The following is a 22,376-nucleotide window of genomic DNA, read 5'->3' on the forward strand; positions in this document are numbered from 1 at the left end:
ACATTGGAAGGTGGGCCAGTAAGGATGAGGAGGAGGGCTGGCCAAATGAGAGCGTGCCCAGAGTAGCTGGGGAAGAGGACCCGGGCACGGATACTTCTGGTGATCTAAAGTAAAACATCAGGGCTGGCCGCGTGATGGCTGTAGCCTTGGTGGTCTCTCGCAGGAAGATGGATAATCAGTTCAAACTATGGTCCAGAATCCTTAGTGCACGGATCAGGGGCTTCTAGGTAACCATTCTTTGAAGTAACTCCAGAGGGTTCAAGTTTATCTTTCACATTTATGAGAGTACTCCTTGAATAATTTATATGGATTCAGTCAAACCCAGGAAAAATTCGGAAAATCCTACCACACCTCTATTGAAGTTTGGAGAAGATTCAGCTACCAGGTCCTTCAGACGTTCATGAGTCCAGGCTGCCTGACAGAGTCAAGTCACCTCATCCAGGAAATTCTGATTTCTGTGGGCAGAGTAGGCTGGAGCCACACAGAATTGAGTCCTGTGGGCTAGAGCAGTGCTTCTCAACCCTTAATGTACATGTGAATTGCCTGGAGGTCTTGTTAATATGCTGATTCTGACTCGGTGGGTCTGGACTGGACCCGGGTTCTCCACTGCAGAAAAGCAGTGTACTTGAGTGGAAAGAGTAGAAGCCTTGCAACTGGCTAGGTTCAATTACGGATTTTCCTTATGCTGTCTGTGCGTTCTTGGGCTACTAACCACTCAACTCCTTTGGTGTAAAGCAGGAATAACATCATAGGCTGTTGTGATAATCAAATGAATAGCCCAAGGAGCACACAGCAGGGGCACTGCGGGAGGACTTCTCTTTCCCCTTTGTCTTGTCCACAAAACCGACTGCCTTTCCAGACTCAACGTGACACCTTTTCGTATTCGTGGGCATACTGGCCTTCTGTGGTGTGTCAGCTGCCTGCGAGGGCAGCTCTGCCGTGCCCACTCATTGCCGCCAGTGGGAGAGGAAGGCACACGAGTCTTCTTCTATCTTTGATTAGGGCCAAGCTGTCTGCCCTGGCTCCCCTTAGCTTTTCTTTTTTTCAGTTTTGTAATCGGAAAATCCCAGTCCCTATTTGGGTGGATAATCACTGGCCACCAAGACTAAGGGTCCTAGGCGGACCGAATGGCTTTTCCTTGTCTAGTTTTTTCACTGCCCTGCCCAGTACATATTCCTTTTCCAGTGTGGAGTGCATAGAGCAGGCCTCCCACCGTCCCTCTGTGGAGTCTGGCTTAGTGACTTTGCTAACTTTGCCCCTGAGTCCACCTGCCTGCAAGGCTGTAAGGACAGCCTGGTGAGGCCTGTGGCTTCCTCTGCGGGGCTGCAGCTTCAGAAGCACCTGAAGGTTGCCCAGGCACTAAATCCCACTAATCACCGGGAGTTAGGGGTGTGAAGGAAACAGCCTGGCGGTCAATGGCTCCCCTGAGGCCCACTAAGGCCACGAGTGTTTCGTAGAACCAGGCAATTATTTCTGAGTGAAGGGGTCCCGGGGTCAGGGAGATCAATGTAGATGGCTCTACGCCCCTCCTCAACAGCCCGGGGGCGGTACATTCTTGATTGGGTCCACGAAGCCCTCCCAGTGAGGGCAGGGCTGCAGGGCACAGGGGCGCCCATCTAGCCTTTGGAAATGAAGGCCTCCCTCACCGAGCTGGGGTTGAGAGGAGGCCTCGCTTAACCTTAGCTTTTCCCTTGGCCTTGACAAGATGGACTCTTCACGCTTCCCAGTGTAGGAACAAGGTATGATCCTCTTTGGCAGGATTTTCCTTTTGGGGAAAGGATCAAAGGGACAAGCTTGAGAGGGCTCAGCAGTTCTCTGGGTTTAGAATCCATAAGGAAATAAGTAGCTGCCTGCCTCTAATCTACCTCTTGGAATGCAAAGCATGGAGCCACTCATCTTTATTAGCACGTGGACTTCTGCACACTTAGAACAAGGTCCGTATCTGGGTGATAAGAACTTCAGGAGCAGATTATAATGGGAAAGAAAAAACCATTGTCCCTCAGTATATTTGGTATCCTTTCTACAGGTAAAACCAGTTGCTTTACCAGATTTGAGTTGGTGATCAACTTGCTATAGTCTATCAAAAACCTATTTAGACTGGGGGGAAAATTCCCCTTTGGCTCCTGTCCTTGAGAACAAATGAGTTGTAGACCATTCCTACTTAGCAGAGAGTGGACAGGCATTGACAGACCACAAATGACCTCCATAATTTTTTAATAATACTTAATCCAAGAGAGGTCTTTTGAGTTTGTGGAGGCCAAGTATTACTTGGCTAGGTACCAAAAGGCCAATGGAGATGGGGGAAGGGTCAGGTTGGAGGTGCAAAGCAGCATAGGTTTGTAGAAAACGAGGTGCACAGTCACCCAGGCTCCTGCTCGCTCGATGCTTCTAGATGGGGAGAGTGTGTGCACGAGCAGCGGGGGCAATTCCCCTGCAGGTCTCTTCCCTGCGATCCTGGCGGAGAGAAGAGGGCATGTTCTCCCTTCCCAGCCTTGTCTCCATCCCCCAGAAGCTGGGGCTGGCACCGCTGCCTGGGAGCAGGTGTGGTTATGCTGACAGTTAAGGACTTGGCCCGTGGACCTGAGCTCGAGGGGAATACATGAGAATAAATGTACGTGCAAATACAAGAGAAATGTATGCTGGAGAAGGGCGGACTATGTTTCTGCAGAGCAGATGGGATTCTTGGGTTTCAAAAATAATCTCCCTATTGGGCGTAAGACAGACTACAGGGACGTATTATACAACACAGGGAATAAAGCCAATATTCTGTAATAACTGTAAATGGGAGTGTAACCTTTAAAACTGTATAAAAATAAAAACTATCAAACAAAAGTACCCCTCCCCAACACAAATATATAACATTTGCAGTCTCCTGGAGGTCAAAAAGCACTAGAAAACATTTCTTATAAAAGTATTTTTTTAATAAATTGATGTATTTCAATGTTATTAACATGATAGCCCAATGCTATATCAAGGTAGCAAAAGTGAAGATTCCTGGTATTTTTTTTTTTATATAAACACTATGAATGACAGTACATTTGCATTCAACTTCACAAGAAATTATCCTCAGGTTCATGAAGATTCTTGAACAGCTGTAACACCTTTCAAACAGAGAAGATGTGTATTGACTGAGGAGACAATGAAAGTCTAATGACTGAGCTGCACTCTAAACCATACTGAAGGAAAGGGGTACAATGGCAGTATGGCCAGCTTGCTGGACAAAACCCAAGCCTTTTAAACTTAGTCACTGAAAGAAAATACAACATGTATCAAAATTACAGAATATCTTATAGAAATGGACCCATTAGAAGACACACAGATTAGAACCCTGAAGCAGTGAATGAGTTTCTACCCGTTTTGTGATGGAAAGAAGCCATGGATATAGAGTCCCACAGCTGTCTGTAGGGTTGAATCTCCTCATACACACAATGCTATCAATTGGTGAAAACCAGAATTCCCTGCTATGTACAAATGCTGGTGAAGGTAACTTGCACTATTGCTGTGGGTCAGAACAATAGTGGGCTGGATTTCAGGCATCAAGTGGAGGCTCTCTTTACTGCTGTTATCACTCACTGCCTTCTACCATTCAACAGGCCACACTTTCCAAAAGCTGATGCCCCTTTCTTAGGGTTGAAAGAAAGAAAAAACAAAACCCAAGGGCACTGAAAACAAACAGTAGAAACCAGCAGCTTCTGACCCTCTTAACACTATATTACTGTCCAACCCACAATGAGAAATGTGTTTCGCTTGGTTACAACTGCGAAGAGAATATCTGATGCCATCATATCACATGTATCTTAATGACCGGATTTTTTACACAGGATTTTTCTTAACAGAGGTCAGGTTGAGAACAAGATTCTTTTCCTCCAAGGGCAAGGGAAAGCTGGTGAAATGCTAGTTAACTGAATTCATCCTCAATTTTGAACTGTAGTGGACAAACTGACTTAAATGAGATTTTCTAAAGTAAAGACATTTCTTTATTTCTCAACCTCAAGTACCATTAGACTGCAAGCAATCTCACGTCCAGAATTTTATCTGGTGGTTCTATGATAATTGGCCTCAGGCCATTATTTATTTTTACTAGGACCTTAACACTATTTTTAAACTCCAAATGCTGCAGATTAAAGTCAATACAACAAAATAACAATAAAATCATTTGTGTGCTGAAGTGCTGGATTCTGGATAAGCAAAGGTGGAAGGCTCCTGGCTACTCGCCAAGAAGTGCCTAAATAATGGCCACTCCTTCATGTGTGTCTGTAGCACAGATTTAAACTCATGTCTATTTGAATGGATTAGAAAAAACTGGAATCCACCACATTATTAAAAACAAAAATCCCAAGCGAGCGGCATCAAACATTTTTCACTAACCTGGGTTTTAGTGACAGGACTCTTCTTTGAGTGAACTGATTCACTGTCAGAGTCTGCGCATTTTATTCTAAATCTCATTTTTAGACCTGAATCACGTCAACTTTTCATAAAGATCATAGATTCCTGTCACATCTCTTAAAACAAGTGCTCTGCCCCCCCCTAAAGAACTGAGAATAATTTGTAAAAGCTTTCCTCTCCAGCAACAGAACAGTCAAAAGCATAAATTAGGTTAAGTGGCTTCATTTTCCTCAGGTCAAACCCAAGGTTTATTTTCCCTATGAACAGGGTGTGCTTAATTTGATAAAATGACTCAAAATCAGCTTATGGAAAAGTTAAAAATGTAGTGTACTGAAAGATATGTATCCTTACAAAGAGCAATAGCAAACAATCCAATCTAGAAGTTTAAATAAAAGTAGATGATTTAAAAACTAACGATATATATATAAAGCTGAAGTCACTGCCTTGGATAATTTATACACTGCATCCAATATTTTATGTAGAACATTCATTCTTAAGGCAGAAAAATTGAATTTGACATGTAATGACTTGGCTCTTACATCCAAGGGTCAAACTGGGAGTAGACTTGAGCAGACAGATTCCTTGCTAATGAGGACTTATCTGTGGTGACAATTTCATTCTTCGAGTAGGTTATGTAAGAGACATACATTTGAGAGAACAGAAAAAGATGAATAAGACACATAAACATGAGTTTTCAAACAAGAGGTAATGAGACTAAGCTCTCTATTATGAGGTGAAACTACTCCCATAACAAACTAACAAACTCCAACATACTCTTTCTGGTATGGTACATAAAATGTTTAAAATATCAAAGTATTACCTTTTTGGAGAGTGTTACTTTAGACTCTAGTTTTCAAGGTGTAGTATAAAAGGTAGCCTGAATAGTTAAAAGCAGTTGAATGTCAACTCACACTGCTACTCTGAAGGCTACCACTTAGGATATTCCTGCCCCACAAACAAAATCCTGTGCAGGGAGGATATCAATATATATTAAAATAAAAATGAAGCCCCAAACACATGTGCAAAAACACTTGTTACTAGTAAGAATACCTTTAACGAGAAACATCTTACTTACAGAATCAGAGGCATCAAAGCCAGACTGACACGAGAGTATACCACCCCGTGGAGGTGGACGGATATTTGGGATGAGAGCCACCGTTCGGTGGAAACCTCAGGAGCTGTACCACTCGGAGTGGAGGGAGTGCTGAGCGCCCAGGCTCGGGCACCTCTCACACAGATCGAGGTCCCAAGCCCTCAGGGCTGTGTGTGCTCCTTCACCTCTGTGCATCCTGGTACCAACACGGTAACAAAAACAAACACAAGCCTCAAAGGTAATTCTTAAGCAGGTGATGGTGACTATAATTGTGTAAGTACCTTCTCGTGTGCCTATTATTTATGCCGAAGCTCGGGCAATTGTCAGAAGTGTACAAAGATTACCTGCCTCATTTTTGAAGACATGAAGATTTTCTTCTTTCATGGTGGCAGGAGTCCATGCAAGATTTGTAAACAGCGATACAAAATACTGTAAACATAACTTAACAGAGCTTATATAAAACAGAAGTAAATCCAAATTTACAAGTGGGTAAAAAAGACAGAGGGAAGCTTCATACAAAGTTCTCCCTCCTGCGCCAAGTGATTTTTTTTTTTGATTACAAATATAATCCTGAGCTGAAAAACTGGGATTTGGGGGAGAGCCATCTTTGCATACAAAATATCCAAAGGACGTTTACTCTTTTACTCTTCTCTAGTGATATTCAACTACCAGAGACAGTTCTGAAGGTGCGACTCTGGAGACATTTACAGTTTAGTGTGGCGCCCGGGCCTGGAGCCTGCGGCAGTGCTGCCCATGGAGGCGGAGGCTGCAGCATCCTCCGCTTCCTCCAGTTCGTCCTGGAGCTCCTGGCTGACGCTAGACTGCAGGGCTGCGGGAGTGAGCCACTCCTTCGGGAGGCAACTCTGGAGAAAGGGTATACAGGAGCTGAAGTAGGCAAGCCGATTGATCCAGCGAGGAATCTCTTTCCCACAAAGAATCTACAGGAGAAAGAGTGCAGTATTAGGTGAGAGGTTAGGGTTATCTGCTCAGCTGCCAAGGAGTGGAAGGTCGGGGAGGGTTGCGGATATACAAAAAGGCCACTGCACGTTAGCCTTTGGTGCTGTTACTTCCGGCCTTTGATGACAAGCAGCTCCCTAACTTGGAAGCCTGGGGTCCCCCTACTGTCAGCTCCATCCCTTCCCTTCTGAAGAACTTTGTTAAGCTGCTTACTTTTTACATCTATAAAATCAAGCTAATTCCATCTGGCTCCTTTCTTTCTTTGGTCTTTGTAACTGCTTTGAGAAGCATGTAAAAGTATTTTGAACACACAGAAGACTTGTTAATACAAGATATTATTCAAGTAACAGAAGCTCCAGGCAGTTCTCACCCTTATCCTGTTCTCAGGACTTGTAAGCCCCCTCTCTTCCCAACTGCAAATAATAAGAACTAGGTCTTTTATAATACACTAACTTTACTCTTTATTTATCCTCCTTCCCTTCTGCAGTCAAAACCAGGCTTAACTAATCCATGCTTTACTGTCCCTGTGGTGTTTTTGCCTCCAATCATGTCAAAGATTATAATCATTATAATTATGATCTGGAAGTACCATCTATTTTAGCTTAGTTGGTTTCAAAGTATCTTACATCCAAAAATTAGCTAAAATGTAAATAAGCTGGCACCTGTAATCAAGCAATGTAACTTTTCTCCCTAAAGGTTTAGCCCTATGCCTTAAGGGCTACATTTAAATACTATGTCTCTGTCTTAACTACAGGGCTAGGCGGTGGTCTCAATGGAGGGAAGGTGGCATGTTTTGATCATTTTTGATTACCCGGCCTGGAAGCACAGAGAGGTAGACAGTACTTAAAAATACCTGAAGAATGTGAATGAATTAGATCTGGGGGAAAGCTGAGCAATGACATTATACCATTCCTATCCGTCTATTCTAAAAAACACAGGCAAACAAGTATTACATTATATTTTACACCCAAGACATAATTGGGGATATATGTATATTTGAAGGTTACCACAGAGTGGTGACTAGGAATAGTTAGGTTAATGTAATAAGCCATTGTTGACTATCCAGCAGCTGTTTTCTTCATTCTCCTTCCTAAATCCTGATTTTATTCAGTAATCTACCTTCCTCCATATATCAATGTGCTTCATAGGAAGCTGACTTCATCCCAATACCTGCAGGTGGCTTGATTAACCTAAAACAGGTCTGTAAACTAAAGCCACCTGTTTTTATAGGTAAAATTTTATTGCAACACAGCCATGCCCCTTCATTTTTTTTATGGCCTACAGCTCTTGGGCTACCATGGCAGAGTGGAGTCCAGGAATAGTCCACAGGCCTAAAATAGTTACTATATGGCTCTTTCAGAAAAAGTGTGCAGATCCGTGATCAAGCCAATGTCTTTTAAACTTTGAGTCAAGATCCTTTAGTAGCTTTGGCATTGTAACTTGAATTCTTAAAATGAAATAGACTGTAGATACTAGGGTAATTGTGACACTTGTTTTAGTTATGTGTACATATCTGGATCATGATGTAAAATATATTTCTTACTGTAGGTAGTGGTCAAAAAATATTTGATTCATATAACAAAGTTACTTTTGCATTTAAGCTTCACTTTGGTAATCCCTCTTTCTAGGAATTTATTCCAGAGACACACTGGCAAAAATATGAAAAAAGGTATGCACAGAGTTATTCATTACAGCACTTTTTTGTAGGCTAAAAATAACCCAAATGTCATTAATAGGAAACTGACTGAATACATTTTGGCACAAACAAGGAGGACCATTTAGCTGTGAAAAGAAATGAGGACTATCTCTATATACTGTTACAGAATAAACTCCATGATATAATGTGAAGTTAAAAAAACAAAGTAAAGTATGTGTAGGATGCCTCCCAAATATAACGGTGGACAGGAACAGAGTAAGTTATAGACATTCCCATTCTAAAAGGGAGAACATGGAAGGAAGAAAGGAATCATCAGCCCCAAGCAATTTCCCTTTATAAATTTATTTTATTATTTATTTTTGGCTGCACTGGGTCTTCGTTGCTGTGCGCGGGCTTTCTCTAGTTGCAGCGAGCGGGGGCTACTCTTCCTTGCGTTGTGCGGGCTTCTCACTGCGGTGGCTTCTCTTGTTGCGGAGCACGGGCTCTAGAGCGCAGGCTCAGTAGTCGTGGCACACGGGCTTAGGTGCTCCGAGGCATGTGGGATCTTCCCGGACCAGGGATGGAACCCGTGTCCCCTGCATTGGCAAGCAGATTCTTAACCACTGCACCACCAGGGAAGCCCCCCAAGCAATTTCAAAATCTGACTGGGCAACCTCCATTAGGTTTCAAGGCCTGGGACTAATCCTCTGTGGCCCTCAGTTCTGTCGTCTGGGCCCTTGAAACTACCCTTTTTCGCCAGGCTGTTTACTGCCTGTGAAATTTGGGAATCCAACAGTCATCTTTCATTTTGTCCTCTTTCAGTCCAAGCCGGCAGTGTTTCTGCTAATATAACATCCTCAAAAATGTTGAGTCTCCTGTGGGACTCACTCTATTAGATAAGAGGTTCCTCTACAGATCTTTCTTGGAAAATCCCATTTCTATTCCTGATTTCCACTGAGATGGTTGAGAGGATCCACGAGTCACATGTTTAATCTCTTCAGCAGCAGCAAAAGGTTATCCAGTCACACCCTTGGCCTTCTCCCGACAATATGCTTTCCTAACAGTAAAGCCCTCTGCTATGTTAGTTTTTCTCTGTACAGCACAGGAACCAATTCTTTCTTTGAAGACTGTTAAGTAACGGAAAAGAATCAAGACATCTATCCTACCTTTCCTATGTGGACTGAACCTCACGGTAACTAGGGGGTATGGCCTTTATTTATCCTGATTCAAACAAACTGTTAAAAAATTATGACAATTGGAAAAATTTCAACATTGTATATTTGCATTATATTAAGGAATGCATGTTAATTTTTTTTAGGTTGATAATATTTGTAGTTATGTTAAAAAAATCTTTATCTTCGGAGCTACAAAGTAAACTATGTACAACTGAAATGAAATAACACCTGGGATTTGTTTCAAAGTAATCTAGGGATCAGAGTGTTATTTCGGAGTGGGCATTTATAGATGAAACAAAATTAGCCATGAGTTGATAACTTTTGAAGCTAAGTGATATGTATATCAGGCTCATTATACTATTCACTCTACTTTTATTCAGGTTTGGAATTTCCCACTGAAAATATTAATTTACAGAAGGTATTCAGGCCAGTGGCATTTAGTAACGGCAATGCCATTCTTCTTGCTAGTGACTGGTTTAGAAATGGCATTCGACCCAATTCTGGCCATGAAATATGACCTGCTTTGGAAAGGGTGGGAGGTTCTGGAAAAAGTCTCAGTTTCTCTGAGAGAAGTAATGGGAGAGACAGAGCTTTCTTTTTTCTCTTGATGTTGGTCTATCAGGATATGGTGCCTAAAATTGTTGCAACTACCTGAAAACCATAAAAGGAGCTAGCCTGAGGGCAGAGCCAACCTAACACCCTAAGGATGGCAGCTCAGAGAGATAAAAAGACCTTAGGCCACTGATGACACACACAGTTGAGACACTGACCATACTGACATGGAGCCCACCTTATCCTGGACTTCTTGTTTTGTGAGATAAAATATTTCCTCATTGTTTAAGTCAATCTGAATCAGATTCGAATGCATCTGACCTGTAGTGTAGGGGTTGGGAAACCTTATCTATAAAGAGCCAAACAGTAAATATTTTAGGCTCCACAGACCATTTGGTTTCTGATACAATTACTCAACTCTGCTGCTGCAGCCTGTAAGCAGTAAAGATGATAGGTTAAAAAAATGAGTACGGATGTGTTCCAGTCAGATTTTAATGGATACTGAAATGTGAATTTCATATAATTTATACATGTAACTATATATTCTTCTTTTGACCTTTTCCCAACGGTTTAAAGATGTAAAAATTGGGACTTCCCTGGTGGCGTAGTGGTTGAGAATCCGCCTGCCAATGCAGGGGACACGGGTTCGAGCCCTGGTCCGGGAAGATCCCACATGCCATGGAGCAACTAAGCCCGTGCACCACAACTACTGAGCCTGCGCTCTAGAGCCCGCGAGCCACAACTACTGAAGCCCACGCGCCTAGAGCCTGTGCTCCGCAACAAGAGAAGGCACCGCAATGAGAAGACTGCGCACTGCAACGAAAAGTAGCCCCCGCTCACCACAACTAGAGAAAGCCTGCACGCAGCAAAGAAGACCCAATGCAGCCAAAAATAAATAAACAAATAAATAAATAATTTAATTAATTAAAAAAAAAGTAAAAACCATCTTTAGCTTGCAGGCTGTACAAAAACAGGTGGTAGGCTGGTATTGTTGTGCAGGTTGTAGTGGTTTGCTAATCCTTATTGTAGAGAAGCATCTGAAATGATAACTATGATGCTTCTTAGAATTTCTGGAACAATTCTGAATAACAGAGTACATATATCAACAATCATTTATAATTAGCTATGGTTTTCTATCTGCAACTGGTTATACGACACATGTAGAAACTATGTTGTCAGAGATGTAGACGCACATTAGATTTAATAACTTTTTAAGAGTGCCTAACATTAAATTTTTTTGCCTTGATTATTTGGGGTTTACTAAAAATAGTCCCTTACCTCCTTCACTATCCAGAATTCTAGTCTCAGTTGTCACTAACAAGCTGGCTAGCCTAGGCTAAGTCCCCTAACTTCTGAGTCTCAGTTTCTTTAACAATTCAGCACTCACACGGGTGAAAGCATGAAAACTGTGACCTAAAAAGACGGCTCCAGGGACATCTAGAATTGTTCTTCAGGCACTCAACTCCAATATGGTTTTAGGGTTATACCAGGGCTGAGGTGGTGTTACAGATGCTCAATAAAGCTAATAATTTATTTGGGAGAGAGGATAAATTGGAACCAGAGGAAGTAACGATAAAATATAACAAGCACTGAACTAAGCAGTCTGGGTCTAATCTGGGTTCTCCACAATCTTGGTAAGTCATTTCCCCAATCAGGGCCTGTTACTTAGTCTATAAAATGAGGAGACTAGATTAGATGCTGTCTAAAATCTTTGCTAATTTTAACATTCTATGGATCTTTGAATGCATTTCCTACAAATGTAATGTCTAGGGTCAAGAAAGCTTAGAACTACCTTCTCTCTTCCTTGAAAATCAACTTGGTCACCTCTGCGGTATCAATGCAACCACTAGACTAGTGGGTGCTTCTCCAACTGTTATGAATCATCTGGGATCATGTGAAAATGAAGATTCTGATTCAGTACATCTATGGTGGGGCAGAGATGATGTGTATCTTACAAATTCCTATGTGATGCTAATGCCGCCGGTCCTCAAGAAATAACTTGAGAAGCACAGCAGTAGTCTGCTGTAGTCCTGTCTGAAACCTATGCTGTGGAAGCCATGAGGGCAGTGAAAAGGGCCAGGTAGCTAAGCAGCTCTGCAGAGGAGGTCACTGAAGCAGCAGCTCATTTTCTCTTTTACACATTTCACAATTTCTGTGGTACCTGATGTGGCTTCTGCAACCATCTGCTAAGGGTCAGAAAGCTGGGAAGCTGTTTCAAGTGCTATTTAATTCTCCAGACCTTATTTTATAATCTTTTGCTTTCTTCCCGTCATTTTCTTTTTTAAAGTCCTTTAATTTGGATCTACTTTTGGTTTTCTGCTTGGCATTCAAGAACTGGGAAGGCAAATAAGTGCGTGTGTGATAAACTGGCAGAGTAAAGTTTCAAGACAGGAGAAATGAATTACTTATTAATAAGTAAGAGCCAGAAAAATTTCAAGTTGGCAACTAAAATTTAGGAAAAGAGAAATCATAGTGGCTAAGAAGCAGAAGTCACTTAAGCATTAATTTTTAAAATTTTTTATTATTTTTATTTTTTTCTTCCCCAACCCCCTAGGCATTAATTTTTAAGTGAAAATATAAGATTGTGATGAAACAAATTAGAATAAGAGACCCGTTATTGTATTCACTCTACTCACTGCAAAGTCATGAGCAGAATTACAGTTTAAAACTGTGCTGACTCTAAAGTTACCAACTTTGGAAAGGTCACTCATATAAAAGAAATATTCACATAAAAGAAATAAAATACCATGTATTACACAACATAAATAATAAGAAAAAAAATAATTGATTAAATATAGTGAGACAGTAAATATACTAGTGTTATTTATTTGAAGAACTTTTAGAATAAAATTTAACCTACCTCTGATAAAGCCGAAGAAAAGTGATTGCAGTTTTTATGCATCAAATGGTAAGCGTTGCCTTTGTATTCTTTTCCCAATTCTTCTACAATTTTTTCTATATCATCTTCTAGGAAGTCGGTGCTCCCTAAAACAACAGCTTCTCTTAAAGAACAAAAAAAAAAAAAAAGAAAAAAAAAAAGAAGAAAAAGAATATAGCTGCGTGAGTTATAGGTATTATAGGCATGCTTAAAGACTCATTTCCAGAAATGCTTATTGCCAGGAATATTATGACTGATGTAACAAAGCAGGGTTACTGTAAGAAGACTAAAAGGTAAATGAGGTATTTTAATAATTTCGATTATTTTATTTTCTACTTTTTAAAAGCAATAAACTCTTAAGTATACCACTTCTAAATAATACAAATGCAAAATAAGTCATTTTCTTTATTAAACAGTGTCATATTAAAAATATAATATCACAGTTATTTTTATTACTATTACATTAGCAGTTACATTATTAGAGAACCAGATCCATGCTGCAAATATTCTTGCTTAATTACACTCACCATCAAATGGCTGGTCATATTCTCACTTAGAAATAATCTTTTAAGTTATCTGCCACTGGGCTGCAGTGAGATGAACTGTCAAATGACTAATTTTTAAAAAAGCATTATAAAACCAAAACCCCCCAAAACAGTACACCACACCAAAAAAGCAACCAACCCCGCCACCACTCCCAAACTACTACCTTGGAAATGCAATAGACATTATTCAATAGAGAGTAGAATTTTAGTCAGATACAAGTTAGGCATCCAAGAAAGCTGACAGTACTTAGAAAATCCTTTTATCTAGCAGTTTTGACCAAAGGGAGACCTAAGGAATGGATTCAGGCTGGCATTATAGCACTTCTGTGTGTAAATATTTCAAATTAGTTATAGGTTAAGAGAATCATTAACTCAGTAGTGATAAAAAGATATAGCCCTATACTGAATTTCAATGTTATAACCTCATTTCACTATTTGTCACTTGGCAAGTTAACTGTTACAGGTCCAGAAGTTTCTTTAAAGTTCCTTGAAACTAAGATTCTAAATATCACTTTAAATACAAAACTCAATTAAGGAATGGAAATTTGATTATTAGCATTCAGGTTTTCAGTGCTGTTCACTACACGTAAGGCTCCACAGTACACTCAGATCCATACACTGTAGGTTTATCAACACATATAATACATGTACCTTAACAACAGTTTCTTGGCTCATCTATTCAAATTATTTTAGTTTAGTTATTTCAAGTTTGTAAACAGTGTCCCTTTCATTGGGAAAATGAAGAGATTTTTAAGAGTGTTAAGTAGGTCACAATAAAACTTTCCTCCATCTCCCCCCAAATAAGAGACTGAGGGGAAGTAGTCATTATATAGGAAATGTTTTCTAAAGCAGAATCTTATACCAGGTAAAAACATTTTTAAAGTAGACATAGTAACTTTTGTGGGTCCTGAATAAGAGCAACAGACTTGCTTATTTCAGGCACTTTATTTGGCTGATTACTATCTTTACACAACAATTTAGATTTGATTTTAAAGTGTCCACAACTAAAACAACATTAAAGAAACATTTTAAGTGCCTAGATTTTAATCTACAGAATGAATTCTGTATGCCTGAAAACAAGCTTTGGCATCTAAGACAGTGTAATAAAAATTATCCTCCCTACTTACTTAAATTTAAATGTTTCTCCTAGTTCAGAAGCATTTCCTGGGGAAATTTCAAATATTCCAGAAAAGGGGTAAGGATGGCCACCATAAGCAAATTCTGAAAAGAGAAAACTCATGATTTTTAGTATTTATCACATAAAACTTCACCAGTATGCTGAATTAGATTTAATAAATGATGAGGATAATAATGATACCATCTAAATATTTTTCAATTTAGTAATGCTTTCACAAACATCTTATTTACCTATTACTTGTATAGAACAGTTGACATAAAGGACTTGAAACTCTAATAACAAAAGACGCTCAAAGGTAATCCTGACTTCTATATTTACTTTATATTGGCTAGAGGAGACTGACTAACACTCAAAGGTGAAAAAAGTCCCTGTGTTTACCTATCACGCCAAAGTATGTAGGTGGTCAGTTCTGTGTTTTGCCACTTTCTGAATTAAAGTGATCAAATTTCAAACCTGGACTTTACTGGAAAAACTGTCTAATAACAATGAGTTTTCATGGTTCCTGGGATGAAGACTCTTGGTTTATCTTTGAGTAAGAGTGAAAAAACATTAGCAAACCAGAAAAACTGAATTCAATTCCCCTCATTCAAGAAAAGATAAGCTGCAAAATTAACATACACACCCACGCACACATAAAGACACACACACTTTCCACAGCACATCTTTAAGCTAGGAGAGAGCTACTTGTACTACAGTGAATGTACATCCAGCCTCATCAGATACAAACTCTCATTCAGAACAAAAATGGAGAATGGTTTCAAATCAGGAAGGAAATAAAATTTCTGGCTACAATTCTGGTACGAGATACTCCGATATTTAAGTGGCAAATCTTAGTAGACTTACTTAAAGAATTCCAAACAAATGCTTAAATTAATCTTGTCACTTAAAATTTATTAAATATAATCTTATAAGGTCAGAACAAAGCATGGGAAAGAAAAAGGCAATTCTACAATACATTTACTTTCGATTCAGACCTTTCAGAAAAAAAAAGCAATAATGTAGAATAAGAAAGTATTTAGCATTTAATTCTAAAACATACATTAAAAATTTAATGATAGAATTTTATAAAACACTGTAGATAAGGTTAGACATGGAAAGATCGTATTTCGATTTTCAACTTTCTCAATTATAGTAAGGAAAGTTGTAGACCTACTTATTCTTCTATTCAAGAAGCAATAATTCACTTTTAGGAATGTATTTGGCCCTGGCTTTGCTGTTTTGAGCCATGTTTCTAATTATTCCTAAGTCATTATATGAATGGGAGCAATGATTAGGCAGATAAAAGGATAATGGACTAGTATATAAGAATACTTGGGTTCAAGTCCTAGTTCTGTTAATTAGCAGTATGACTTTCAGCAGGTTTGAGCTTTAGTTTCTTCATCTGAAAAATGGAGAAAATGTCTCATGCTCTAATCTACCTCAGAGCAGCGTGGTCATGTGGTCCAAAATTCGATGGCACTTAAAAAAAACCAACTGTAACACACCATACAAATTCAGTTAAAAGGGAATATACATGCAACTTTGGCAAAAGCCAAATCAAACAGGGAGCAAACCCACAGACTACGATTTCACCCGTATCAATACTCCAACCACTGGAACTTTCAGCACAAACCTCACTGCTTTTTGGGATTATCTGGTAGATGCAGTCGTTCAGGTAAAATGGAGCTTATATGGCAGATCTTTATAGCCAACATTTAATATGGTACACTGCACCTAGAAGCAGTTAATTTAGCATATAAAAAAGGGACAGTAAAACACCACACTGACACATTTAAGTAAATGAGCCTTTTCTTTGTATTAGCTAAAGTTGGTATGTAGTCTTCAGGGGTAACTGGGAGTAAACTGCAGTAATATTATAGCAAAGACTTCCTAGCTGAAGCAAATAAAAGCATTTCTGCTATACGGTGAGTTTATGATTCAAACCAGTATATTATTACAATCTTGATGAAATCAGCAATGTGATCTGTCTTATGCAGAACATTCTACTTACAACTTGATCAGGAGATTATCTTGTATCAAGAGAGAATTAGAACAAAGGAAAAAGCTGTTGAAACAGAGCTGCTTGATTTGAGCGGCTCCAGTTATGTTTATCATAATGAAGGGTAATAAAGAATAAAAAGGGCTAAGTTAATGACAAAGGCCATCATTCTTAAGCAAAAAGCTAGATGTAATCAAAGGCAGGATTTGCTCAGCGATATTTTTAAACTTTATAACTATACGTTTGTAGGTCTACAAAAACAAATTTATTACTGAAATTCCCTCAGGAAATTGGTATTTCAAGTTTGACATTCTAGCACCACCCTTTTCCAACCAAAATGATTATTTTTATCACACTATTTTTCAAAGTGCAAAGTTTCTTAGGAATGCCAATACATATTAAAGCAAAACTGTCATAGTATAACAATCTCGAAAGGAAAATATTTTTTAAGACATAGTATCTAGAATAAAAGATAACCAAATCAATGTACACTTGTGTACTTTGAGTACTTTCTCCCCAGATACATTCCACTTTGGGCATTTTTCCAAAATACAGTATAAACAAATATGGGGAGATTTTCTTCTACTTTTTACAATACAGTATGGAAGTACTTTAAAAAAAAAAAAAAAAAAAAGGAAGAGCTACAGTCATGATTTTGCAACTCCTTTAAATGAGAAAAATCTTCAGAAAGTATATTTAGAGTGTGTGTACACGTACCTCTGCCATACACTTCAATTCCTGAATGAAAAACTCCAATTCCGATGGATGAGGTGTATTCGTTCATCCAATACTAAAGAAAAAAAAAAAGATTCAGAATATTTGTTCATTTATAATTCAAATCCACGTTATAGGAGGCTACTACTTTCCAAACCTTTTACTGAATATTTAGGCCTTTCTAATCCCGTTTCTTGGTATTTTCCTTACAGGTCTGAAACTCCCATGATAATGACGCATTCAGTCCTAACTCTGTGCCTCTGCTTATGCCACATCCCATATGGAATTCAAATGAAAGTCTCAGTTTGTGTATAAGCACCTTATCTAAGGCTTAGCACATAAGCCATAATATCTAAACCTGGTTAGGTTGGGGAAAAAAGTGATATAAAAGCTCTCCTGTTAGTGACTTTTTAAAGAATCACATATAATATCTGTGTTCGTACCTATTTTTCTTCTATCTTAAGTGTTCCCTTTCATTCTCTGGTATGCTCCCTGAAGACAGGGATATTTTATTCTTTTTCAAAAGCATTTGGCATATATGCCCTGATTCAGCTCAAAGTTTGATAATGATAATATTAGGAATAAATAATATGAGGTACAAAGATTAGAACAATCTTCTTACTGTTGGCATGAAGAAAAACTTCCCAGAAAAGGCAATATCTGAACTGAGTTTTTAGGAACAAATGAGATTTCCCCACACAGAAAATATGGAGGGTAAAGTGAGGTTGCTGGGGGGAGGTGGTGGGGAATGAGAAGAAATGCCAGGTAGAGGGAAGTGGATGTACACAAGTAATGTGATGTGAAATTCTGTGAGATGACTGTGAAAGAGGTTAGTGTGGAGGGGAGAGGGTTACACCTAGAAGGTAAAGGAGTTAACGCTAAACAAACACTTAGGTAACACTTAACAGTGTTACAAACCTATTTGATTTCTCCCAGGTTAGAGGGTAGATGATTTGATTTTAATTTTTCTAGGTTTATTCAAGTCTTAACCTTGGCTTCAGACTCCCAGCCAGTTTCTCCCAGACCTGGGAAAATGCACATTCTCATACACTGCTGGAGGAAGCATAAATGATATGGGAGATTTTTCCCCCTAAAATGTTACTGGAAGAAAAATTAAACAATAATAAACAAGAAACATTTAAAAAAGAATAAGGGACTGCCTCATCTAGATATCAAAATAATCATTAAAACAGTATGGTACTGTTGCAGGAACATCCTTGTATACATAAGAATCTGGTATATGAAAAAGGTAGTATTTAAAATTAACAATAAAGAATAAGTTATTATAAATGTGTTGATAAAATTGACTATGCATAAAAATATATTTCACACACCTAAAAATTTCAGTGTCTCTAAAAATAATCGTATAGAAGAAAATAAAATAGATTAAAAAAATCTTAAAATGAACTTATCTACAAAACAGAAACAGACTCACAGACTTAAGAGAATGAACTTATGGTTCCCAAGGGGAAAGGACAGACTGGGAGTTTGGGACTGACATGTATACACTGCTATATTTAAAAGAGATAACCAACAAGGACCTACTGTATAGCACAGGGAACTCTGCTCAGTATTCTGTAATAAGTTTTAAAAATAAAGAAAAAAAAATCTTAGATGGGAAAAGCCAACCTAAGTAAAGCAAAACCTAGTATAGAGGAAAACAACAGATATTTAACATAAACATTTATGACTTTTTATTGTGTAAAACTACACAAACAAGAACAAAAGATAAACAATACACAGGGAGAAAAAAGTTGTTAACACTAAGATTAGTATGAGAATACAAGTCTTCCTCTCTATCTCATCCTATTTGATTCCTGATTTTGGACAGTCTGAATTTAGATGGTAAGTTAGGAAGGTGAGTGACACCTTTTTAGCTGAATCAATTTGATTTTGGATGGACAGTAGTGAGGGTACATATAGTAAGGGATTTCTCAAACATTTATCCAAATCTATTTAATTCCAGAATTTGGAAAGCAAAAGTTCAGACAGCAAGGGATACTATATACAAAAACTCCACTAAAAAAAAATAACTCCCACAGACAAAAGTGAGCAATCATAGAAGAAATCAGTGGCTAACAAACATGGACTAGTAAACAGATCTCCCTAGTAAACAGAAAAATGCTAATTAAAACAATAAGTTACCATTCATTTTTTTTGGCCACTCAGCTTGCGGGATCTTAGTCCCCTGACCAGGGATTGAACCCAGGCCCTAGGCAGTGAGAGTGCGTGCGGAGTCTTAACCACTGGAACACCAGGGAATTCCCTACTGTTTTGTTTTTTTTTTTTATTCATTGGATTGGCAAATATGCAAAATATTGCTAATACTTAGTGTTGGTGAGGATGTCAGGAAGATACTGCAGAAATGTGGATCAATGACAATTAATTAACCATTCCACCTCCTGGAATCTAGCCTACAGAAATGCTTGAACATAGGCAGAGACGTGTTCCAGGGTACTAACTGCAGCTGTCTATAGCACTGAAAAACTGGAAACAATCTAAATATCGATAGGAAAATGGCTACATAAACAATGGTAAATCCATATTATGAACTATCATACAGCTACTGAAATAAATGAGTTAACTCAATACGTAAGGGCATAAAAAGATATCTAAGACACATAAAGTAAAAACACCAGGTCATAATACATTATCTGTAGCAAGATCACATTTTTGTAAGTTAAATAAATTGGCCCTGAGTGTACGTTTACATGCTAAATATGGAAAAATAAAACCACGACCAATTACAACAAAAGAAAGTTTGAAGCATTACAGATCAAACTGTTAACAGTTTGGGGGAGGGGAGCAGATATAGCCCAGGGGTGGGAATACAGGTGTGTAAAGGAATACTTTCACTTTTAACTCCATACATTTCAGGATTGTTTTCTGAATTTTATGAATTATGTGTATTACCAACTTTTATAATTAGAAAAATGTTAAAGTAAAATACTATATTCTCTTAGCTTAACAGGTTTCAATTTATTTGAACATTTATACTATCTTAAAAGAATAGGCTGCACATATATAAAACACAAGCAGCAGCATTATCTGTATTAGCAAAATACTGGTAACAACTTAAATGTGCACCTATAAGGTAGTGGTTGAATAAACTATGATAAACAATATTTGGAATATTACAAAGCCATAAAAAGAAGGGGGATACTCTCGAGAAACTGATAGGGAGTAATTTCTAGGATATGTTAGGAGAACAAAAGGAAAAGAAAAATGGAGACATGGCAAAATGATACAGAGGCTGGTTTGATGGTGCTTTCATTGGTCAACTCTGGGAAAATCTGAATATCAAAAAGAATAACGACAATAATGGACTACAGCATATTGAATAACAAATAATCTGAGTCCATAGTAATACCAAAAAAACCCCCCAAAACCCCCAAACAAAACAGAACAGAAAAACAAAAAGTGAAAGGAGAGAAAGCTCTTTTTACAGAGGAAAGTCACCTAATAAATATGAAGTAAAGGCAGAATTAAATAGTTTTGCACCTCCAGCTGATGCAGGCAAGGATCATGGATGCTAAAACCACTGGGAGAAGGTTGCTGGAGAACAATGTTCCCATGGTCTTAAAGTATCAACCCCACATTGTCCTAAATTATAAGGAGAAAAGATACCTTAGCAATGGAAAATTATGGTATCATCTTATCCAAGTGATTAAACTGAGTGTCATCAACAGTTGGACAAACTGATGTTATGTGCCTCCTGATGTGATGAAATAGAAAGCATTTCCTTTGTTAGTTTTCTTGTCAAATATATTAAACAGAATATAATCATAAGGAAAAATCAGATAAGTCTGGATTGTGGGATATCCTATAAGAAAAGTAGCCTCGTCTTTTTAAAAATAATGACATTAAAGTCAAAAGAAGGGCGGCTATTCTTTAAGGAAGATTAAAAGGACACGATAACTATCAATATAAACAACGAAGGAGCCCTGACTGGATCCTAGATTTAAAAAAGAACAAAAAGCCAAAGACATTATTGGGGGAATTGGGGTAAATATTAATATGGACTGTTCATTAGATAAATTATTGTACCAACTGAAAACTTCTTGGGTGTGGTAAATAGTATCGTGGTTAAGTAGACAATGTCTTCTTAGGAAATACATGTTGAAGTATTTAGAAATGAAATGTTATAATGGTTGTGACATTTTCTGTGTGCGTGTGTGTAGAAGAGGGTAAAAGAAAACAAATATGGTTAAAAACTGGTGAATCTAGGTGAAGAGTATATAAAACGTACTCTTCTTTCACTTTTTTTGAAGATTTAAACATTTTCAAAATAAAAAGTTAGGGGGAACCAAAGAGAACAATCTACTCCTTGTCTCCTTCCGACAGAAAAGATGCCTTTCCAAGTTTCCTGCTATCCTCCTCCTTTCTCCCCTGCCTTTTACAGAAAGAGAGTAGAAAATACCACAAGCTGATCATGCTAGTCTGCATAAAAATTCTGCTAGTCTTTTTTAAAAAACTGAGTTATAATTAACATAGAATGTTATATTAGCTTCAGGTATACAACACAGTGATTCAATATTTTTATATGTTATGAAACAATCACCACAATAAGACCAGCTACCATCCATCACCATACCAAGTCATTACAATCTTAATGATTATATTCCCTATGTGGACATCACAGCCCCAAGACTTCATTATTTTATAGCTGGAAGTCTGTATCTCTTAATCCCCCTTCACCTATTTCATCTATCTTCCCACCCCACCCTCCTATGGCAACTACTATCTATGTTTCTGTTCTGTCTTGTTTGTTCATTTGTTTTTGTTTTTTTATTTCAGATTCTACATATAAGTGAAATCATATGGAATTTGTTTTTCTCTGACTTATTTCACTTAGCATAATACCCTCCAGAACTATTTACGTTGCTGCAAATGGCAAGATTTCATTCTTTTTTTTTAATGGCTGAGTAATATTCCAATGTGTGTGTGTGTGTATATATATATATATATATATATATATATACAATATATATATTGTATATATACACACACACACACACATATATACATACACACCACATCTTCTTTATCCATTCATCCATTGATGGACATTTAGGTTGCTTCTGTATCTTGGCTACTGCAGTCAGTGGTTTCCTTGGCAGCCAACTTTTAGGACTTAAATTGTCTCTTCCAATTGAGAAATCTCATTGCTTATACTGTTAACAACCACTAAGTTGATCTACTAACTGATTTCCTTAACAATGACACCAACAGGCTTTTGTTCTGGATGCAGACTGCTCCTACTTAAAGTTACCTGTTCTCTTTTTACAGTGTGAGCACTTCTCTTTCAAAATATAGAGTATTTT

The 22,376-nt window shown here is 38.1% G+C and overlaps 2 protein-coding genes across 6 annotated transcripts in view; both read right to left on the reverse strand.

The window, feature by feature from the left end:
* Nucleotides 1-22,376, reverse strand: part of CATSPERE (catsper channel auxiliary subunit epsilon) — a 422,009-nt gene that overhangs the window by 98,305 nt on the left and 301,328 nt on the right. The gene's annotated exons all lie outside the window — the stretch shown is intronic.
* Nucleotides 2,900-22,376, reverse strand: part of DESI2 (desumoylating isopeptidase 2) — a 41,639-nt gene continuing 22,162 nt past the window's right edge. For 2 of the 5 annotated variants that reach the window (XM_082341849.1, XM_082341848.1), the window contains 4 exons: nt 17,056-17,128; nt 14,350-14,443; nt 12,660-12,801; nt 2,900-6,417 (listed from right to left, as the gene is read on the reverse strand). In XM_082341849.1, the coding sequence (XP_082197975.1) occupies nt 6,184-6,417; nt 12,660-12,801; nt 14,350-14,443; nt 17,056-17,122 (537 nt within the window). In that variant the 5' untranslated portion in view covers nt 17,123-17,128 and the 3' untranslated portion in view covers nt 2,900-6,183. Of the gene's footprint in view, nt 6,418-8,683; nt 12,134-12,659; nt 12,802-14,349; nt 14,444-17,055; nt 17,129-20,679; nt 20,816-22,376 lie in introns of those variants that run through there. The other 3 variants (XM_082341850.1, XM_082341852.1, XM_082341851.1) reach the window with 3 other exon arrangements.

Source organism: Balaenoptera borealis (genome assembly GCF_965194805.1).
Source record: "Balaenoptera borealis genome assembly, chromosome: 1".
NCBI classification, from domain to species: Eukaryota; Metazoa; Chordata; class Mammalia; order Artiodactyla; family Balaenopteridae; genus Balaenoptera; species Balaenoptera borealis.